This window comes from Protopterus annectens, chromosome 2.part1 (genome assembly GCF_019279795.1).
Source record: "Protopterus annectens isolate FY-2018-M chromosome 2.part1, PAN1.0, whole genome shotgun sequence".
In the NCBI taxonomy this organism is placed as follows: domain Eukaryota; kingdom Metazoa; phylum Chordata; order Ceratodontiformes; family Protopteridae; genus Protopterus; species Protopterus annectens.
Window position 1 is genome coordinate 1,836,718,378 of NC_056729.1, and position 24,488 is coordinate 1,836,742,865.

General features: G+C 41.0%; 1 protein-coding gene across 3 annotated transcripts in view; it reads right to left on the reverse strand.

Moving 5' to 3' along the window:
* Window positions 1-24,488, reverse strand: part of LOC122794658 (transcription factor COE3-like) — a 2,019,913-nt gene that overhangs the window by 146,927 nt on the left and 1,848,498 nt on the right. For all 3 annotated transcript variants that reach the window (XM_044063281.1, XM_044063282.1, XM_044063280.1), the window contains exon 13: window positions 20,832-21,009. In XM_044063281.1, coding sequence (XP_043919216.1) covers window positions 20,832-21,009 — 178 coding nt within the window. The remainder of the gene's footprint in view (window positions 1-20,831; window positions 21,010-24,488) is intronic.

Consider the following 24,488-nt stretch of genomic DNA (forward strand, 5'->3'; position numbering starts at 1 on the left):
TCAGGATGCACCCACTGCCACTTACTGCACATCATCAGGATGCACCCACTACCCCTTACTGCACATCATCAGGATGCACCCACTACCCCTTACTGCACATCATCAGGATGCACCCACTACCCGTTACTGCACATCATCAGGATGCACCCACTACCCCTTACTGCACATCATCAGGATGCACCCACTACCCCTTACTGCACGTCATCAGGATGCACCCACTACCCCTTACTGCACGTCATCAGGATGCACCCACTACCTCTTACTGCACATCATCAGGATGCACCCACTACCCCTTACTGCACATCATCAGGATGCACCCACTACCCCTTACTGCACGTCATCAGGATGCACCCACTACCCCTTACTTAGTTTCTCTAACATATCACCTAGGTTACTTCATACTTAGATTTTACCCCCACCAAGAATAAAACTTTCACAATACAATTCCAAAGTCACTAAGCCTCATTACTACATAATTTATTTATCTAACATTTGCTTACTGGGAAAGTCTGACTGAGACAGAGACCATTTTATGTGAAGGCCTGAGGAGAAATGCTCCAGACACGTCTTTGGAATGTGTGAGGAAACCAGGGCACACAGAGGAAACCCATGTGAAACACAAGGAGGACATGCAGACTCCACACAGAAATCACCCCAGCTTAGAATTGAACCAGAGAACCTCTTGCTTTGAGGCAACAACTCTGTCTTGCAATTAAATTCCCTTTTATACTCAAACGCCTGTCCAACTACATTTCATTACTCTCCCTCTCAGGTGATGTTCATCCCAGTCCACACCTAACCTCTAACCCTGACCTCCCCCCAACCCTATAAACTCATCACATAGCAAAAATCTGAAATTCATTACTCTCAATTTTCAAAGCATTTGCAACAAAATCTCAACCTTCCATGCTTGGGTTGCATTACATACACCTGATCTCTCAGCTGCCACAGAAACCTGGCTTAAACCTAACATAAAAGATGGTGAAATACTCCCCCAGGATATAATTTAATCAGACTAGAAAGATTACATAAAAAGCAGGTGGAATTGCCTTATTTTACAACAGTCTCTTTACTGTTGCTAATTACTCTGGCCACGTCCCTAAATTTGATAATGCTGAACTATTCATAACTATCCTAAAAATAAACAATGCAAAGAATCTCTACCCCACTCCTTCGCCTTGATAGTCTCCCTCTATAAATTCCCTGAAAGGTTGTGTCCTCTCACTGACCTGGTCTGTCTGTTATATCCACCTTTCTTAATACCACTACCTTACTGTTGATATCTCTTCATTATCATGATATAACGTCCGTCCCTCTCACCTACCTGCATTTAGTATCTTTCGAGATAGTTTATTTTGTTAGTGTCTCTAGGGCTAGTCCATTCCAAGGGTGGGTTCTTAACTATCCCATGTTAGTTTTTGCTAGCCACATACTGCATTATTTCTAGTGTATCACTTCCCTGCCCCCTTTACCCACTATTCAAGTTTCACATGTCCCATGGTCAGAGTTTTTAAAACTCCCAGATAACAGCTGGCTGCCATCTTTAATCTCCCCTTCTGCTAGAGTGACCGTTTCCAGCAGCGTGCTCCCAGTAAGTTTTGCTTATTATACCATAACTGTAAAAGCATTAACTAACTATGGGCATTGCTTTTATATCATAGAATTGTGTTATTACAAGGCACAAATGCTATACTTTTCTGTTCTAGATATTTGCTTTGTCCATTACGACTAAAGCATTGTGTAGTTTTTAGAATGTTAGCTTCTGCTGTTTAACTTTTAGATGTGTAGCGGCATTAGCGACTGATAAATTGGATGCACATAACACAATTAAGAGCTGAAACCGTGGTTTTGCATTAGCTAAAGGTTTTGCATTTAAAACTGTGTTAGAATACTATAACTAAATGACCATGCAGTATTAGGCAACAACAATGTGAGTTGGTAAAGGATCGAATAGTGCATACAGTTTTACTAATAGTTAGACTGGCTGAAGACTTTACATTTTAAAACTGTTTTAAGATATGATAACTAAATATCCGTGGAGCATTTAACAAAACAGCCGCAGGTGGAAAGGGTTATAATAGTGCCTGCAGTCTTAGTTAATAGCTGCAGTAGCTAATGACTTTACAGTTTAATAACTGTGTCTTGCCTTTTTATATGTAGGCAACCATGCAGAGTTAGACAAAACAGCCGTGAGCGCTAAAAAGATTGCAACAATGTGCGTGGCTTAGTTGTTAACGGAACAAAAAAACAAAAAACAAAAAAAATCTTGCTTTTTTCCCACTTTTCTGAGATTTAAAAAAGTTCAGTTACAGGCTTGCTGTTCTTGAACTGTTTGTAAGTTTCTGTGAGGCCATTTTTTGCTTGGGCTAAAGGAAAGTCTCTCTGTTGATCAGTGGCAGTGAAAAACATTGAGCAGCCTGCCTGCCCCTGTGGGAGTGGTTACTGACTTGAAACTGTAGTTTTATTGGCCATTCTGGGTCAATTCCAAAACTCCTTCATCTTCCTCTCTTAAAACCTGGTTGCCTTATTGTTTTGACGTCTTTTCAGGCTTGTTGGCTGTTGGTGAAGCACCCACCAAGAGGAGAAAATGCTGAGAGAAGAAAGGAGCCACTTTTGAGACTTTAAGTATTTTTCCTCTGTTTATTTGCTAAGTTTTTCTGCATAGCCGCCTATTTTGAGCATTTTCTGGCTTGTTAAATTTGATTTCTGCATTAGTAACTGTATTTAGAGCACAACCTAGAGCTGTTTACTGAATTTCCTGTTTGCACTTATTTTTAAAATCGTTTTTTTCTCAAAACTTGCATTTTATCTGTCTTTGGACTAGCACTCTTGTGTGGGGTCATTTACTGCCCTGTTATAACTTGCTGATACTTGTTAACCTCTGCTATCTCTGAAAAAACAAAAAAACGAAAACAAAATCTTGCTTTTTTCCCACTTTTCTGAGATTTAAAAAAGTTCAGTTACAGGCTTGCTGTTCTTGAACTGTTTGTAAGTTTCTGTGAGGCCATTTTTTGCTTGGGCTAAAGGAAAGTCTCTCTGTTGATCAGTGGCAGTGAAAAACATTGAGCAACCTGCCTGCCCCTGTAGGAGTGGTTACTGACTTGAAACTGTAGTTTTATTGGCCATTCTGGGTCAATTCCAAAACTCCTTCATCTTCCTCTCTTAAAACCTGGTTGCCTCATGGTTTTGGCGTCTTTTCAGGTTTGTTGGCTGTTGGTGAAGCACCCACCAAGAGGGGAAAACACTGAGAGAAGAAAGGAGCCACTTTTGAGACTTTCAGTATTTTTCCTCTGTTTATTTGCTAAGTTTTTCTGCATTGCCGCCTATTTTGAGCATTTTCTGGCTTGTTAAATTTGATTTCTGCATTAGTAACTGTATTTAGAGCACAACCTAGAGCTGTTTACTGAATTTCCTGTTTGCACTTATTTTTAAAATCGTTTTTTTCTCAAAACTTACATTTTATCTGTCTTTGGCCTAGCACTCTTGTGTGGGGTCATTTACTGCACTGTTATAACTTGCTGATACTTGTTAACCTCTGCTATCTCTGAAAAACAAAAACAAAAAAAATCTTGCTTTTTCCCACTTTTCTGAGATTTAAAAAAGTTCAGTTACAGGCTTGCTGTTCTTGAACTGTTTGTAAGTTTCTGTGAGGCCATTTTTTGCTTGGGCTAAAGGAAAGTCTCTCTGTTGATCAATGGCAGTGAAAAACATTGAGCAGCCTGCCTGCCCCTGTGGGAGTGGTTACTGACTTGAAACTGTAGTTTTATTGGCCATTTTGGGTCAATTCCAAAACTCCTTCATCTTCCTCTCTTAAAACCCTCTTTGTGCAGTTTTGCTGGTTTTGAGCATAGCAACAGCGGCAGCGCCGCCTAATTGGGTTTAAACTATTCCTGGCTCCACAAAGTCTGCTCTTCACTTTTTCCCTTAGAACTGCTCTATCTCTCAATTTAAACACCATATTCTCATTCTAAGGCCCTTCACTGGTCCAATTAAGTAATCCTACAAGTTAGCACTATTAAACCATAAGCACTACTTACTCTTATACTCTCTACGATTACCCTGTCCTCTATTGGTCCGTCTTAAATTCAGTTTCCCTATTACTCTAGCATGTCCAAAGGTCAGTCAATGGTTTCCTCTCCAGTCCAGCTGGTGAATCAGGGAATTTTGAGGCAATGTTACAACTGTCTCATGTACATGGACAACCCTCTCCTCCTCCAAACAGGTTCAAATATATGTGAGAGATGCAACTATTTAGCCAAACTGGAGGCTGAGCTCTCATCTCAAAACTGGTGTAACCAGTCAGGAGGAAAAGGTAATCTCACACAACACAATTCCAGTATCACATAGTCCCACCACATCAGCGAACCAAACACATAAATATACAAAAACATACTGAGGCTCTAAATAAAAATCTACCTAAGCAACAGAGACCTCCAAAGCAGACATCCAAGCAAACGCTACCTCAAAACAAAACACACACAACACATAACCCACAAAGTCAGTGTGCCAAGCAGCCACAGCCCTTAAGGCTGAATAACACACCTGATACTCTTGTTATAGGTGACTCTATTGTCAGACACACTGACGTCCCGCTCACCAGGCTGAATAAAGAGAAGGTCACAGTGAGCTGCCTGTCAGGTGCTAGGATCCGACACATAACGCAAGCACTCAGGTCACTCCAAAGCAAATACAAATATGACTCAGTCATTGTACATGCTGGTGTGAATGACCTAAGACGTACCTTCCTGGACTACATGAAAAGAGACATAGAGGAGCTCTCTGATCATGTAGCCCAGGCTGGTATGACCCTGACCTTGAGCAGCATCTTACCCTCACCTAGAATGATGCCACAGTACAAAGACAAAATGATCGATGTTAACAATTGGCTAAAATTTTGGAGTCATTCAAAGGGGATCCAGTGTCTGTCAGCCTGGGATGACATGCTCGACAAGCCACGTTGCTTCACTAGGGACGGCTTGCACCTGTCAACACTGGGCTTTCGGATATTGGCAAAGGCTCTTGCCACCCCCATAGTGCCTTTTTTAGGCAAGGTTCAAAAGTCAAACCCACCCCCATAGACAGCACAAGGAACAAGAAACTAAGGGTAATGCTGCTAAACGCCAGAAGTGTTAACCTCAAGATGCACGCACTCGAAGCTCTCCTCAATATGGAGAACATCGATATCTGTGCAGTGACAGAAACCTGGTTCAAGGCTCCAGAGAGCACCCCAGCACTACCAGGCTATACCTCATATCATGCTTTCCGGCCCCAAAACCCAGACCGAACCACAAAAGGAGAGGGAGTTTCCATATTTATCAAGGATATCCACACATCCAGGTTAGTGGCATTGCACGAAGTATCTGAGACCATCCATGTGCAACTAACAGTGGGAAGACTGCTTTTCAGTTTATAGCATCCTACAGACCACCCTCTCAAAGTCAGGAATCCCATTCGGCTTTCCTGAAAACATTGGAGAACATGAAGATCTCTCCAAACACCATTATATTGGGCGACTTCAACTACCCAAACATTGACTGGAAGCACTACTCAAGCCCCAGCACCTTACCCAAAGATTCCTGGAAATTATAAACTCAAATGTTATGGAACAACTAGTCACCACTCCCACAAGAGGGGACAACATACTAGACCTGATCATTACCAAAATGGGGACTCTATGATCCACACCAGAAGTATATCCCTCATTGGTAAGATCAGACCATAAATTAATTTCACTGGATGTCCACATCCCGACCCCACCCCCAGCCCAGAAAACCACAGTGAAAAACTTCTCAAAAGTGAACTTCTCACTTTTCAAAACTGAAGTGGAAACCTTCAAGGCCCCAGGGCCAGTGGAAACTACAGCCTAAACTGCAGAATCCAATATAAATGCATTCTACGGACATCTCCAGGAATGCATGGATCATGCTATCCCAAACAAAACCAAGACCCAATCATCCAAAGGCAGGTGTCCAGTCTGGTGGACCCCTGCCATAAATAAACTGTACAACAGAAGGTGGAAGCTACTACATGATAGAGCAAAATCCCTAATAGGGAAGGCATCTCTGATCAGTACTAGCAAAAAATTACGATCCCTCATAAAATTCTCCAAGGCCAGCTTCGAGAGAAAAATTGCACAGGACACCAAAGACAATCATACGGCTTTTTTCAGTTATGTTAGAAACCTGGGATGCAACTCTCAGACTTGTTCTGAGTTGATTCTAAACGATAAAAAATACACTGAACCCACAGACATCGCCAATATCCTGGCAGACAGGTTCAGTGCAAACTTCTCCACCCCCTCCCCCCAAAAGAGCAAGTATCTATCCCGGCAGAGGGCTGCCTCCCAAACATCTCAGATGCTCAGGTGAAGGCTGCCCTCTCCAAAGCAAAAAACACTGCTTCCATGGGACCAGATGGTGTCCCAGGTTGCGTCCTACATGAACTACAAGAGGAACTAATCCCTCAAATAAAACAGCTATATAATCTCAGCCTCACTACAGGATATGTGCCCACAGAATGGCGTACAGCAACAGTGGTCCCACTCCACAAAGGTGGAGCCTCTACGGACCCTGGAAACTATTGCCCCATAAGCCTGACTAGCTTAGTCTGCAAGGCTATGGAGAGGATCATCATGGAGCTCATAAACAAAGACATTGGGGACCTACAGACACTAGATCCTACCCAGTTCGGCTTTGTCAAGGGCAGATCCTGCCTTTTGAACCTGGTTGACTTCTTTGAAACAATCACCAAAGCCATAGATGAAGGGAAGGTAGTCCACACAGCCTATCTGGACCTTGCAAAGGCATTTGACACTATACCCCACTCGGGCAACATAGATAAGCTATCCAGCTTAAATATAAACCCCTATGTCACAAGATGGGTCGCAAACTGGCTCAAAGACAGAACCCACAGAGTGAGAGTTTCTGGAGCCATGTCAGACTCGAAACCGGTCACAAGTGGCATCCCACAGGGTTCTGTCCTGGGACCACTCTTGTTCGGTATATACTTTTCCGAGGTACAGGCAAACGTGGGAGGACTATGGCTCACCAAGTTCGCAGACGACTGCAAACTGGGCACCATAATCAACTCTCCAGCTGACACAAACATCCTTCAAAAAGGTCTCACAGAGACAGATAACTGGTGCCAGTGCCATGGTTTAAAGCTAAATGCCAAAAAATGTATAGTCATACCCTTTGGCAAAAACAATGTGCCCACAAATTACCACATAGGCGGAAACCCATTAAGTACAGAGAAAGTTATTAGGGACCTGGGGACCCAAGTTGATAGCAATCTCTCCTTTGAAAACCACATTGCCAAAGTGGTTAGAAAGACCTTCTACATAGCCCACTTCATCACGAAGGGTTTCACATCTAGATCAAGAGAGGTAATCGTGCCCCTTTATTCATCCCTCATCAGGCCCATCATAGAATACAATGCCCCTTTTGGGATGTACCTTACCCGACACCTGCAGCAATTAGAAAGACCCCAAAAGTATCTCACCAAGAGGATCAAGGGTCTCAAACAGATTCCATATGCTGCTCAGTTAAAAAAACTCCAGCTCTACTCAGTTGCATACCACCTACTTCGAGGCGATCTATGCCTGACATACAAAGCTATGTCAAATCCAGAATTAATGGACATGCTCCACCTCAGTAAATCTAAATCCCTTAGAGCCACACTGAGGGACTTGAACCTCAGCACAGAAATAAATAGAACTTGCTGGAGGGACAGGTTCATAACCCAGAGGCTCCCTTCGCTCTGGAATAGAATTCCAGTTCATGTGAGGCAGAGCACCTCACTGAATCTCTTCAAGAAGAATCTCGATAAGTGGATGGGGGATCGTAGGTTTGTCCCAGGGATTACTCCCGTGTCACTATTAGACAGAGGCACAGTAAACTAAACCTTAAAAAGGGCACAGTATACTCAAATCAAGGGGTGGCGTAAGCCATACAGAATCGGGCTAGGCTTATAATTGCCCCAGGGCAGATAGCCTAGTATGAACCTATGAACCTATGAACCTATGAACCCTGCTCCTAATTGTGTTACGTTTTGGATAACAACAGTAGATAAGCTTGTTTGATGAATGTTTTCACTTCCTAACTGTTTGCTACTTGTACAAACTGCTAGAAATGTCCATTAATGCTAAAATTTATTTTATTTATTTTATTTATTTAACATTTGTTGACCGGGAAAGTCTGACTAGGTTCCACAGATCCTGTTTTCAGCGGAGGCCCGGGGAGAAATGCTCCAGAAGCATGTCTTTAGAATGTGGGAGGAAACCGGAGTACCCGGAGGAAACCCACGCGAACACAGGGAGAACATGCAAACTCCACACAGAAGGCACCCCAGCCGAGAATCGAACCGGAGAACCTCTTGCTGTGAGGTGACAGCATTAACCGCTGCACCACTGTGCCACCCCAGTTTTTGCTGAAGTGATGTTTACATGTGTATATCACTAAGGTCTAGTTCTACAACAGTAGTTATGAGGTACAAGGTAGAACAATAGGATAGTGTAGTTCTCTGTTGACTCAACGTTATTTTTAAATACAACCTTTTTTCTTACTTGAGGTTATTATTCTCTCCCTAGCTCCCAAGCCCTGCTTAACAGCACATCCACAGTATTAAAAGAAGTACATTGCGAATGGGCACCTCCCAGCACAACTCCGGTGATTCGCAGAAACTTCTAAGTGAATCTAGTGTATGTCTCAACTGCTTTGTGTAAATAATTATTTATCTGCCCTAATTGGGGAGCTCACTGCTAGGACACCTCAGTCTCTTGCCATTCATCTTTCTCCCTACCCCACTCCTTCCCCTTGATAGTTTCCCTCTGTAAATTCCCTGTAAGGTTCTCCCCTCCTGACTGACCTACTCTCTCTGTTATATCCACCTTCCTCAATACCACTACCTTACTGTTTATATCTCTTCATTCCCATGATATAACGGACGTCCCTCTCACCTACCTGCATTTAGTAACTTTCAAGATAGTTTATTTTGTTAGTGTCTCTAGGGCTATTCCATTCCAAGGGTGGGTGCTATCCACTCCACTCTGGGCTCACTCTGCTCCCCTACCCTACCCCCATTCCCACTCACCCCTTCTTTCATTACATTTATACTTACAGACCACACCCCCCACTTAACCACATCCTACCAATTACCCAATTAATCAGTCACAGACCACCACACCCCCACTCTCATCATACCAGCCACATTCAACCTCACTCTAATTATTTATCACCACATTTTCTTACTTAATCACTCCACATAGCCAATCTAGGGCACCTCAAACTATTATAGTGTCTCATACTGTTTACCCTTGCACAATAAACCCTATAATATATACAATCACATTTCTAATGCTTCTCCAACTCACAGCCCTCACCTCTTACCAAATTAACTACAACACACCATCTCCTTCCCCTGGCAAACTACATCCATTAACTATCACTTTGTAACTCCAACCATACACATAGTTCCATGCCTTTTCACTGCCTCACACACAGACTATTACCACCATAGCATACAAACAACCAAATGTACAACCAACAAATCACTAAAACACATTATCATCAACAAGTTTACCAAACTCTGCATACATTTAATGACTAAACTATCATGCTGTGGGGATATACATCCCAACCATGGTCCCAACTCACTAGCAAACACACACTCTGACCCTCCTTCTGCTATTACCCTTAGACATAAGAACTCGCTCCTCTTCCTTAACATAAATGTAAGAAGTATCTCAAATAAAACTCATGAACTCCACGCACTACTTCAGCTATATAAACCTGATATTGTACTAATGACTGAAACCTGGCTAAAACCAGAAATCAGTAGCAATGAAATAATACCACCAGGATATAACATCTTACTCAGGGACAGAAATGGTAAAAAGGGTAGAGGTGTAGCGCTACTATTCCAAGACCAGCTCAAGGTAGAACAAATTGATGTTAATATACCACACATAGGTAATACAGAAACTATCATAGCTCAGTTAAAGCTGAACCCCAACAAACACATTAATATTATAAGCTGTTACTGCCCACCTGGTAACAATGTCACCAGTATCAAAATCCTTCTAGACTGGATCTCTGCCTCCTTCCCTCACGAAAATATCTTACTAGGAGATTTTAATATAGACTGGAATAACTGCCCTTGCCATGATCCAACTACTCACATTAACCTCCATGGGTTTACCCAACTTATCATAGCCCCATCAGAATAGACAAAACATCAGAACGACAGTCCATCCTGGACTGCATTCTTGTATCCAACCCCTCACTTGTATCTCTAGCAGGCTGTCTGTCAAACAGCTTCAGTGACCATCAAACTACCTTCCTCCTTAGAAAAAGAACTCACCATATTAACCAGACAACCTTAAGAATAGTCAGGAACAAAACAAACTTCAAACCAGAAGAGTTTAGAAATTCATTAAAAAGATGTAATTGTTTATTTAACATTTGTTAACCGGGAAAGTCTGACTTGGAAAGAAGCCACTTTTCAGCGGAGGCCCGGAGAGAAATGCTCCAGACGCATGTCTTTGTAACGTGGGAGGAAACTGGAGCACCCGGAGGAAACCCACACAAATGCAGGGAGGACATGCAGACTTCGCACAGAAGGCACACCAGCTGAGAATCGAACCAGAGCACCTCTTGCTGTGAGGCAACACCGCTACCACTGTGCCACTGCACCATCCAAATTGGAAACCACAGACATCACTGTCACTAGATGAGGCAGTCAACTACTTCAACTCAACCTTCCTACAACTATTAGACTATCATGCACCTGCTAGAACCATTAGAACAAAGACCAAATATACCCCCTGGCTGAACAAGGAAACTAAAACTATCCTCAAAGACAGGGACAAAGCAGGGACAAACTACCACAAAAACAAATCCCAGTCAACAAAACAAACCTACTCAGACATTCATAATAAAGCCAAGAAATGCATTAACTCTGACAAAATCAACTACTACCAAAACCTCCAAGAAAAACATCTCTACAACCCACAAAAATTTTGGGCCATTATAAATTCTGTACTAAAACCAGGAAAAACTACAACCCCTACACCCAAAACAGTAATTCATTCTGAGAACATCCCCACTCAATTCAATAAATTTTCCACTGAATCAGTACAAGCCCTTGCAAATACCCAGAGTACGAATAACAACCTTGACTTACCACCCAAACAAAATAAGACTAACCCACATAATAATAGCACCAACTTTACCCTACATCCAACCTCAACCAACTCCATTTTAAAACTCCTCCAAAAGCTTAAACCAACAACCCTGGCCACTGATAATCTACCAGTAGAGTTCCTACAGGTAGCTGCAGATGCCATAGCTTAACCCATAGCCATCCTAATTAACAGATCTATAACAAAGTGTGAAGTTCCTAACATATGGAAAATCTCTCACATTATACCATTACACAAGGGAGGAAATTCCATTGAACTAAATAACTGCTGACCTATAGCTATACTGTCGCACTTATCAAAGATTCTGGAACGAGTTGTTCATACCCAACTCATAGACTTCCTCCTAACAAACAACCTGCTATCTAAAAACCAACATGGCTTTAGGCCTTTCCACAGCACCACAACAGCACTAATGTCCTTCTCCAATACAGTTAACCACCACAGAAACAAAGGACAACTAGTTTCAGCCATTTTTCTAGACCTGTCTAAAGCCTTCGACATGGTCAACCATAACAGTCTCCTTAACACACTAGCCACCCTAAATATCAGCACACACTCTATAACATGGTTTAAAAGCTACCTATCAGGTCATCAACAAGCAATGAAATGGCACAACCAAGTATACTCTCCTCTGCCTGTTACCATAGGTGTTCCTCAGGGTTCCATACTTGGCCCACTTCACTTCTCTCTATTTACCAACCAGCTATCATCCTCCAAACTTAATGCCTCACTAGTACAATACACTGATGATACCACCCTGATTTGTGCAGCACAAACAGTAGATGACCTACACTCCCTGACTCAACAGTCCTTCTCTCAAGCTGAGACTTGGTTCACTAACTCCCAGCTTAACCTGGATCCAAATAAAACAAAACATCTCCTATTCAACACAGGTAGATCCAGTCTCCCATATGACACCTTCACCATCATATCCAGTAACAACATAACAATCAGCCCTACCTCCCACACTAAACTCTTAGGGGTAGAAAAAGATTGCAACCTGAAATATGACATTCATATAGCCCAAACTATCATAAAGGTTCATAAAACCCTCGGTCTCCTTTATTGCAATAAAAATTTTCTTACTAAACAAACTAAAGCCACCATAGCCAGAACACATCTGCTGTCTACCCTCCTCTACACATCTCCAATACTTACTAACCTCCAGAAAACTGACCTACAAAAGCTAGAAACCTGCTATAACAAGATTGCTAGATTTGATACTGAAACCCCATATAAGACCCATCACTGTGTAGCTTTCAAGCAACTGGGGTGGCAGTTATTGCTTATTTATTGAGGTATCTCAGTTATTGAGGTATATATACCTCGGCTATTGAAATTTAACGACTTGTCATTTGCACATAAAATTTACTACCAACCAACTAAAACTCCAGTTCTACAAAATGTAATTATACCTTATTACACCACTAGAACCTTAAGATCCAGCACCCAAAACCACCGAGAAGTCATCAAAGATAACAATGATGCAGGAAAATCTTTCTTTAGCTATTCCACAGCTAAAGCCTGGAACTCCTTACCTTACCACCTAACCTCCATGTGTGTGCTTCACTTCCCAGTTCAAAATGTTTCTCAAAGCATACTATACAAATTCCTGGTTATGCTCCTGTGACTCCCCAGGATAAACATTGCCCAGCTTCTCATCCCCCATCTAAACCTAATCTCAATTTAATTTCCATAGAGCAAATAGTCCACCAAACATGTTTACTATAACTGAACCACCTACCTCTTTATACAATAAAAACACTATACTTGTCAAATAACAGTCAAAGCTTCTATGTGAAGTATTATACTGGCACTATGTGCATATGTAACTATCTACTACAGTTCCCCATTGTGTTCTGATATATGAAAATATCTGCAAATACTTTTTGTTGTATTTTTGTTGTATGTCATCTTTTGCCAGCTATTATTAATAGATAGCTATACTATATAACCTGGTGATTCGTACTTTTTGACCTGTGAAACTCTGAACTGTTTAATATGTGATTTGTAATTGTTTGACCTGTGAAAACTGTCTAAAATGTATCTGGAGCTTTTCTCCCCGGGCCTCCGCTGAAAAATGACCTGTGTCCAGTCAGACTTTCCTGTTAAACAAATGTAAACTAAAGTAAAAATAAATAGTAGTCATAGGTGCTTACCAGGCTAATGACCACAAGAGCCTTTTTAAGTCTAGTCATGCATCCCAAATCTCTGACAGGTTCTGATACCCTTGTTAAGTGTAAGCATGGGCCTGGAAGATGAACCATTTACAGGTTTCCTCTGTCCATTAGAGACATAGGTGGCAAACCAGAGATGAATATCCAGTTACCCATCCAATTGTCCAAGTTGCACTTGAATTGGATTACAGAGGAACTCTGCTTCACATGGATAGGGAGACTGTTCCACAGATGGGGTAGTGCGTCTATATCACATCATCGAATACGTGAATATCGAATGCTCACACAAGCGAATATTCACATACTCAAAAATGGTATTGTGGGAGCTGCGCCCCCCACACCCCCCGCTAAATACATATTCCAACTCCGAGATTGCACTACAGTGAGGAAAGAGAAAAAAATTCTGATCTTCACTGTACCGCAAAAAAAAATTCATAAACTTCAAGTACATGAATATTTGCTCATGTGAGCGTTCGATATTCACATATTTGATGATGCGATATAGACCCGGAGTAGTCTCTGGGATACATACCTATCTCTCCAGCAGGTCCTATTTATATCACAGGCAAGATGTAAGTCTTTAGAATGCATAATTCTGGTGCTGTTTGTTTTGTGGATATGCAGGAGGTCCATCAGAGTGGGGTCTGACAATGCCCTTTATGCTGGGTATAGATGTTCCCTCAAAAGCCTGTAGGAGGCAGAACACAGCGATAGGGCCTTGAGGTGGTCTGCATAGGACATATTAGTTACGCCTTGTATTCTTTTAGTAAGGAACCTCTGTGGACATTTCCATTGTTGGATATGGCTGGTTAGGTGCATATCAAAGGAGGCATTGCACTCACTGATAGGTCTGATGAATTCCTAATACAGTGGAACAATGATTTTCTTGGACTTAGATGCCATACCTTTGTTTATAAGTTGTGCAACATATAATGATTTCCTCACCACTGTAGACACATGATGATCAAAGGCTAAATTACTATATATGTGTGTCCCTAAGTGCCTGACTACTGGGTCAACTCTAAGGGGGTGTGTTGTCAATATGATAGATACCAGGGGTGGATGACTCCCAAAGGATACTATTATGCATTAACATAATTTACATAGGTTCATAGGTAGGTACTAGGCTATCGGCCCAAGGGCCTACATAAGCCTAGCCAACAAGGTTCCCTGGCTTACGCCACCCAAGAAAGTTATTTTCCTGTGTCACTGTCGAACAGAGATACAGAAGTGATTCCCTGGGTGTATTTCCTATTTCCCATCAACTCATCAAGATTTTTCTTGAAGAGTGCTAATGAAGAACTTTGCTTGACACAGATGGATAGCCTGTTCCAGAGTATGGGAAGTCTCTGGGACAGGAATCTATCCCTCCAGCATGTCTTGTTTATTGTGGTGACAAGGTTTAGGTCCCTAGAGCATGTAGCTCAGAGGGATTGAGATTTCTTTAGGTGTAGCATGTCCAACAGCTCTGGGTTTGACATAGCTTTTTATGTTAGGCAGAGATTACCTTGGAGTAGGCGATATTCTACAGAGTAAAGCTGGAGTTTTTTGAGACAATCAGTGTAGGTCATTTGTTTGAGGCCAGTAATTCTCTTTGTGAGGTACTTCTGTGGTCTTTCCAGCTGCTGCAGATGTCTTGTGAGGTACATTCCAAAAGGGGCATTGTACTCTATAATGGGGTCTAATGAGTGTCGAGTAGAGAGGAACAATGGCCTCTTTTTTCCTGGATGAGAACCCTTTTATGATGAGGTGTGCCACGTAGAAGGACTTCCTGACTACTGTGGTGATGTGACTATCAAAGGAGAGACTACTGTCCACCTGGGTCTCAAGGTCTCTTATCATACATTCAGTGTTAAGTAGATTGCTGCCTATGTGGTAGCTCATGGGTACAGAGTTTTTACCAAAGGGGGTGACACTGCATTTGTTTGCATTGAGCTTGAGGCCATGGCTCTGACACCAGGCATCTGTCTCAGTGAGGCCCTTCTGTAGGATGCCCACATCATTTGGGGACTTGACTATGGCTCCTAGTTTGCAGTCATCTGTGAACTTCATTAGCCAGAGACCTTCTGTGTTAACCTGTACTTCAAAGAAGTAGATACCAATCAGGAGAGGTCCCAGGACTGAACCCCGTGGTACTCCACTTGTTACTGCTTTGAGGTCAGATTTGGAGTCTGCAACTTTTATAGTGTGGGTTCTGTCAGTGAGCCAGTTGGCAACCCATCTTGTGACATAGGGATTTATACCTAGTTTAGTGAGTTTAGCTATAATTCCAGAATGGGGGATGGTGTCGAAAGCCTTGGTGAGGTCAAGATAGGCTGTGTGAACCACCTTACCCTCATCTACGGCTTTGGTGACTACCTCAAAGAAGTCAATCAGGTTCAGGAGGCATGATCTGCCTTTTACAAACCTGAACTGGGTGGGATCCAGGGTTTGGAGGTTACCAATGTCTTTGTTTATGAGTTCCATGATGATATGTTCCATGGCCTTGCAGACCAGGCTTGTCAGGCTAATAGGTCGATAGTTCCCATGGTCAGTGCTGGCTCCCACTTTGTGGAGTGGGATCCCACAGGTCAAAACTTTCCAACACTTGTAAACATCCTATATTGGATTTCTACAAACTTCTCTTACAAAGCAATCATTCTTGGTTATGTCAACATAAACAGTTCTTACATTTACCACTCCTACTGCCTCCATAAATTATTACAACTTCTCTCAACTTGTAGCAACCTCTACAAGGTGCGAAAAAACAGCACATAAAGGATCAACCTTAGACTGGATTCTAGTATCCGAATCTGGTCCAAGCAGGTATTCACAAACAGGTGCCCTTTCTAATGCTCTTAGTGATCACCTGCCATCCTATACCATTAGAATATCAAAACACACTCCTAGTACACATGTACACATGTACACATGTACACAAGACTGTCTGTAACCTGACAAACGTCAAGATACACACCTTTCTGAACATATTAAAATCTACTAATTGGTTAATCCTAAAAACTCTTCCTCTCAATGAAGCTGTGCGTGTCTTTAATACCAAATTCCTAACCATTCTGAATAGCTTAGGTCCCACTTGGACTAAAAGAATCAAAACCAATCATGGCTCATGGCTCTAATGTGCCACCAAACAATTAATGTCACTAACAGACAATGTATGCAATGAATGGTAAAAATCCAACCCCCCTGATAAACTACTATAGTACAATCAACTCAGATACAAAGTCATAAATCTCATCATCAGTGATAAAAAAATCTATACCAACCTGTAAACTAATACCTCTCATTACCCCCAAAAAATATGGTCATCAATCAGCTCACTTCTGAAACAAGGCATAAACCATAATCCTAACCCCTCCCCTAATAAATCCCTGGTGAAACTGCCACAGTCATTAACTGACACTTCATTGACAGCATCTCCAACCTTGTGTCAAGCAGTACCCATGCTATACCTACTGTTAATCAGGTTCCTGCTTCAAATACTGGTACAATGAGTATAAACCCTGCCATCACTCCACATCTCACTGCTACTGATCTAACATTTACACTCCACCCAGTCTCCACCAACGTCATAAAACTAAAACTCCAGATCTCCTTCTTATCTAAACGTGAAGCTTGCTACAATAAAATTGCAAAATTTGCCACATCTTCTCCAAATTCTACTCACAACTGCAATTCTCTCTGATCATTAGGATGGCTTGAGTTGCCACAATGTCTCTCCTTCATACAGCCCACAACATTATATATAAACCCACTGCCTGCCCTACTCTAACCTTCATTCTTCCTACCTACCTACCGTCTCCCTAGATCTCTAAGATACAAAGACAAAATAACTTCTATCAATTCATAAGCCCAATAAAAATGCTGGAAAATGTCTCTATTCCCATCACATCCCCAAAGCCTGGAACTATCTTCCAACAAATATTAGAAATAAAGGAAGCAACAGGCCACGGCTGTAGAAAAATAAAAGCAATTTATTTCACACAAGACAAAGGTGAGTGCTTTCGTGGACTAAGCCACTTCATCAGACAATAAAATCAGAACAAAGCCCCCATTTTATACCATTTTCAGAACAACTCAATTGATAAAATCCCCACCTTCATTTAAAGGCACACAACATAAAAATTACCACTCTCAAGAGATTCACTGTGTCACCCGAAAAAAGCTTAAAGTCAAATTGTACTTAAAATAAAATTCATAGCATAGAGTTATACAAATAGGGACATATAAATATATAGGACTAAACATATGTAAGTACAACTACTTAAGCAAATTCCTGCCTAACAAAATTGGCTTAATATTTATTTTATCATTCAGTCCCTTTCCTGTACTAGCCCTAAGTCTCACAATCCATTCAACTTCTTTGGTCTCAACTTTCATATTTTCTGCAATCAAGTTATCCTGAACAAGAAAGAATTCCATTTGGAATGGCTCAACCAGCCCTTCCTGAGACAATGTCTTCATTCTTTGGCTGGATCAGATGCATCATAATTCTTCCCAACCCTGGAAAGTCAACAATGAAAGTTACAGATAAGCATGTCTTCCAATAAGGCAGCAGTTTTACTTGCATTGTTGCCAGCAAAATCATCATCTCCCCCTCATTTATAACATCCTCTGCCATAGCAGGTATGTCTGTCTCCGTTTACAGGGACCAGTTTTATTATCTTTTGATATGTTCTTGTACAGATATTTTTAATCTGAATTTGTTTGCAAGTATTGTCTCTCAGAAAATAACCAGGGTGTATACATCCTTTGTGGTAACTACATTTCATCTCTTAGCATCCTTTTCTATTGACTTTTTTCTTAATTAGCAATAATCTTTCCCTCTGGTGTAACACTCCCTTAAGATGGACACAAGAGGAAAGGATACCAAAATCAATCAGATTTGCCAGTCAGTGCTTATGTATATGGCAATATTTGTGAGCCATACCTCAATTACCCATGTTTGATTAGCAGCATGGGCAGTGGAGGTACCAGTTGCCCATCTTGGGGGAGGGGGGGTGTTGCCAAGGTTCACTCTAATAGCAGTAGTTTGAGTCTGGTAAGCTCTACATCAGTTTTCTTTTTGCAAGGTACTGTTTCCATCAGTTCTTAAAAAAAAAGGGGGGGGGGCTTCAGAGCAGCCCACTCACATGGCTAAAATATATTGTTACATTTCTCGTGCAACTATATTTTATAGTTAATTTCACATCTGGGTAGAATTCTAATGCTAAAGAACCAAATGGTCTGAAAACAAAATGAAAATTAAGATTAAGACATGTCTTCTGATGTTTTAGTTTTAATGTCAACTCAGTTTTTCCTTATGATCAGACCCACAAAATGATGTCAGTATAAGTACTGTCTGGAGTTACGTATAGCAGCAAAGCATTCTGGGTAATAAAAAAAAGCCACATACTTTTTTAGAGGAACAGCTACTTATAGGTTCATAGGTAGGTACTAGGCTATCGGCCCTAGGGCCTATACAAGCTTAGTCAAAAAGGTATCCTGCTTTCACCACCCAAGAAAATTATTTTCATATGCCCCTGTTCAACAGAGCCACAGAGGTGATCCTTGGGGTGAATTTCCTATTTCCCATCCAATCATCAAGATTTTTCTTGAAGAGTGCTAAGGAAGAGCTTTGTTTGATATAGATAGGTAGTCTGTTCCAGAGTATGGGAAGTCTCTGGGGCAGGAATCTATCCCTCCAGCATGTTCTGTTTACTGTGGTGACAGGGTTTAGGTCCCTAGAGCGTGTAGCTCGGAGGAATTGGGATGTCTTAAAGTGGAGCATGTCCAACAGCTCTGGGTTTGACATAGTTTTGTATGTTAGGCAGATAGCTTCACTAATAAGTCATCCGATGTGCTAATTGTCAGTGAAGGCTGTTCAACTGATAGAAGAAGCTGACATTATTACTAGGTTGTAATACTCCCTTCTGCTGCACTTAACATGGAAAATTGTAACATATAAACTTAATGTAGGTCATGAGGCATTGTCGGTTCAGTCTTTCATGATGGCATTGCAGTAGTTTTCAGACAGCTGTCCTTATCAACATAACTAAATAGAAAAATAGGACACTTGTTTGTAGCAAGCACTGTGGTAAAGAGATTACACTCATCACTGAGGGTTTGCTATTTACATCTCCAATGGAAAATGCACCAATACACTTTAGTAAAAGCTAAATAAATGATTTTGTTTCCCCACTGTTGTACAATATCTCCAAGGGCACAATGAAAGTGTTTGCTGTGCTGTTTGGATATGGTAGCACATTAGGAAGGGTGTGGTGCTGCTTTGAGGTGTGGAAACTTTAAAAAGGCATGAAACTCTTCTCTTCTCTGATCCATACCCTTTTCCTTTTACATATAAAGCAAAATATATTTTTAAATATTCTCAGTTACCGAAATCATAGTATTACTCTTGCAGCTTACACAATATTACAGAAATCTACTTTTGTAGAGCTGAAGTTCCTTTTCCCTTTTCAAGACTATTAGGCCAGTCCAGTCACAGCGCAGCCAGAGATGTAGACAGGATCTTATTTTAATGATACAGCAAACGTGAATCCATAAGCAGCTCAGCAGTACATTGTCTTTACTAAAATGAGACTGTTTTATTTAGAATGCATGAATAATTGATATATTTGCATACAGTTATGAATAGTGGTGGAAAATAATACAGTGCCATTAAAAGAGCCCCCTTTTGAGTGTGATCCAAGTTCAATTGCTTGGAAGACTGGTCCTAATAAATGACAGAATCAGACTGCCATTAACACACACTGCTGTCATGTACCCTGTGTTTAATTATACCCAAGGACAACACAGTAAACATAACTTAAAAAGCAAAAAGCGTTCAATAGTCATGACACCTGTTTATAATGTATACTATGGTCATCTGAAAAATATACAACTGGATGTCATAAAGGTGGAGAGATTAGACAGGCACATAACTCTATTATCACATTGCAGTGCATGTAAACAGTTACATAAATAATATGGTCATTGCATTTTGCAGCACTTTAGTGGTCACTGTGACTTATAAAAATAGGCACAAATGTGCACACACACACACACACACACACACACACACACACACACACACATATATATAACCCTTACTGTAGCGCACACACACACACACACACACACACACACACACACACACACACACACACACACACACACACACACACACAGACACACACACACTCTTACAGCAAAACACACACACACACGCAAAGACACACACAGACAAACACACGCACACACACACACACACACACACACACACACACACACACACGCACAAACACACACGCACACACACACACACACACACACACACACACACACACACACACACACACACACACACACTCCCACTGGTATTGTGTTCTGTATGAAACCTAATGGCTTTTTATGATTGCTTTGTCTGAGAAAAAAAAATAAAATCAATCAATCTATATCATCTAATAAATATGGCTTACCTTGGTCATTGCCCGATGATGGCTCTGCGATGTTGACTGCTAGTTGACCACCAAAGGAGTTCACTCCCATCATTCCAGAGTGGGTGGGAGTGCTGGCGAGGGACGGTAGCTGGTTTGGGTTGCGGGGGACACTGTACAAGGCTTCGGCTATGTCAGTTGCCCTTTTCAAAATAATTTCCTAAACATAAAAAAAGACAAACAGTAGCATAACAATTATTTAGTTACATAAGTTGCTGTTAGCTGTAGTTCAGTCTGCACTGAAAACACATGGACAAAAGGGGGGGGGCTATACATCAATTATTCTGAGTACAGGGGATTTAAAATGGCTGCTGAACAGAACTTCCCTTGAGAAGCAATATAGAAAATCAATATATTTGACCAACATGTTTGCCATTTCTTTAACAAAAAAGGGATACTATCATTGTATAAATTTTACTAGACTGAATTCTCATTAAACCTTGGAAGTTTATGGTACTGTGGATAATTTATTAACTTTCCTGTAATTTATGCAGTTAGAACAGCATAGAAGACATATTCCTCCAGACTTTCTCAGCAAGAAGTTATCTGTACAAAATTACCTTTAGCTAGCAATTGCTTCCATGCAGACACTTTCTGAAAATTGAACAGTTTCACAGCAAAATAAAAAAATGGATTTTATAGAAGATAGTAGGAAAAACAAATCCAGGATCTTAGCTGCCCAGACATAATAAGGCTTAATAAGGTTAATGCTGTTGAGTGCAATGTTTTCATCTTAAGAAGACAGATTGTATTTGCTTGACTGGAGATTTTAAATTATTCTTTTGGGTTTTGAGGTGAATTACTGGTGTAATTTGCTGCATGCTTGTAGGCTGAAAACTGTTGCTGTATGTCTGGAGTATCATAGTTGTTTGAAAGAAACTATAGAGTACACGATCATTTACCTGTATTTCTTTATATTGGCAATGATTCAGCTACCCATTTGTTTTAGTTTCCTTTAACTTCGCAATTCATTTGATGAAGATGGGTGATGATCTGGTAGTGATATTAACACGGGATGCTGTGTGTATTAAAATAGAGCTGACATGGACAGATGTACAGGGTGTCTAGCTGTTTCCTTTGGGACATGTTGGCTTTAGTCATTTGCTTAGCAGAACAGTGTTATATGAGGGTTGAGTTATTTGATATTTCACTCTCCAATGAGGGGCGACACAGGAAAGTGCTGTTGCACTGTTAAATGTACAGTCTTGTGGTATTCAGAATGCTAGAGACTTACACACAACTCTACTCTGAACTATAAAGTATGAGGCAACATTATCTTCATCCAGGATGAGCCTGAACTTCATCACTACCAATCAGCGCTGTACCCAGCAAACAAATGTAGAATAAAATAAAGTGTCTGATTTCATTTGTGGCATATATGAAGGTGTTATCTTTTCCTGTCTCTGTAAATTGGAGTTAACTAACATCCGCAAATGGAATTGTAGGAACTGTTATAAGCAAGCACTGAATGGCCAATATTTTGTACTTTAGGTTCTCAGTAATTATGATGAGTGGAAAGAAACTTGGGCTCACAATAAAGTTAAGCAGATCTTCAGGGAAAAAAAAACTAATGGTGGGTTTATAAGTTTTTATGATTAGGTACGGAGTGAGTGAGGTATGCTAGAAAGATCTTTCCCATGATAGCAGCTTATTGCCAGAATATTCATCAGTCTGAGGTAGGAGAAATGCAGGAGATCAGGGGAAAGAATTTAAGGTACCGTCTTCTTGTAGTATGACAATGGGCAGTTTGATTTTTATCATATCGCATAATAATAGGCATCCGTGTAGATGATAACCCAACACTGGACACACACGGACGGACACACACAAACACACACACACACACACACACACACACACACACACACACACACACACACACACACACACACACACCTCCAAACTATAGTGGAAAAGTTACACCAAAACTACATTCTCTATACAGAAACAAACTCTTCTCCTCAAATACTATAAGAAACTACATTGCCTCCTCTGTCCTGTTGCCTTTTTCAAAATATTCTACTCCCATCCTTAACAACATCCAAGTGACCTCGCTAAACAAACTTGAGCAATGTTGTTACAAAACAGAATGAGTCGCTTCTTGAAACACTTCTTCAAAAAAGAGAAATAGACCCACACTTACGTGAAAGTGCACTTCCACGAAGTATGGTTGAATGAACCATTAAGGAACAGTGAGGGCCAAAGCACACAACAGTGGGGAAAAGGGAATTTACCTGTTTCCCCACTGTAGTGCGATCTTGGAGTTGGTATATTTAAGTGGGAGGGGGTGCAGGGTGGATTGCCCCCTTCAAAAACATTGTTTTGGTGTTTGTTAATGGTTCGTTGAACCATTCTTCGTGAAAGTGTACTTTCGGTGAAGTGCACTTTTGCGTAAATGTGGGTCTCCTGTTCTTTTTTGAAGACCTATATATATATATATATATATATATATATATATATATATATATATATATAGATATATGGGTCTACTTCATAATACGAACGTTCAGATAACCGACAATCACATAACTGACACCAGAACATCGACAGCTCAAAATCTCGTCAGATTAAAACAACAAATGTCAAAACGCCGACATAGTACTAACCCTGCATCTCCCATATCACAGGTACAGCTTAACACTACAACAAGTGCAATGCAGTCATCTTAGAGTGTTCAGATTCACCAACTAAGCACCAATTAAGTGAAAATTACTGGAAATTAACACATACAAATTGCATTAGTCAAAAATCATTGAAATCCCCAGCACAGGTTGGCTATCATTGTGCTATGCACCGAAGACACAATAGCTGACTTGGAAATGGAAGCCCCAGGAATTTTAAATGGTATTTACACCACAGTAGCATCCCAAAAGGGTAAACACCTGCTTGTAATTGATGGGTACTTGTACCACTTAGAACGAACGTGAAACACAAAGAGATATTGGGGATGCAAATATAAGGTTACCGATGGTTGCAAAGGCAGAGCAGTTACTGTTGTAATGTCAGATGGGGATCGCTTAGAAAAGTCTGTTGCACATAATCATGAAGGGGATCCCGGTGAAGTGCAAAGGTACGCTGTATGTGGCAGTTTAAAAACCAGGGCTACTTACAGTAGGGATACCCCATGTCTCATAGTTGAAGATGCAGTAGCATCAACTTTGCTAGATACAATCCACTGTGTACCCCACAGAAGGGCACTACTCCAACAAGTGGGTTGAGTCAGGCATAAGATAGGTCTAACAGCTGGGATGAAAGATATAACATTAGACAGCATTGATTTTACAAAGTACCCCTCAAAGATGGGACATTCATTAGTAAAGTAATGTCTGATCCAATGACAGACACTTACATGGTGGTGTTCACAACCGTTGAGAATCTACATGACCTTAGTTGTGCCTCCATTTGGTCAATGGATGGTACCTTTTTCACTAAAGGTGGAACTGTGAGGCAGCTTTACAGTCTACATGGTTTCCTAAAGTACAGGAGTCACAGTAAAACTGTTCCAATAATATACTCATTACTTTCTAAGAAATCCCTCAAGTGCTACAATTACCTGTGGCATAGTATTTTTTACTTATTTGCAGGGCATGACTTGGAGGTCACAGTGCGGTATGTGCACTGTGACTTTGAAATCGCTGC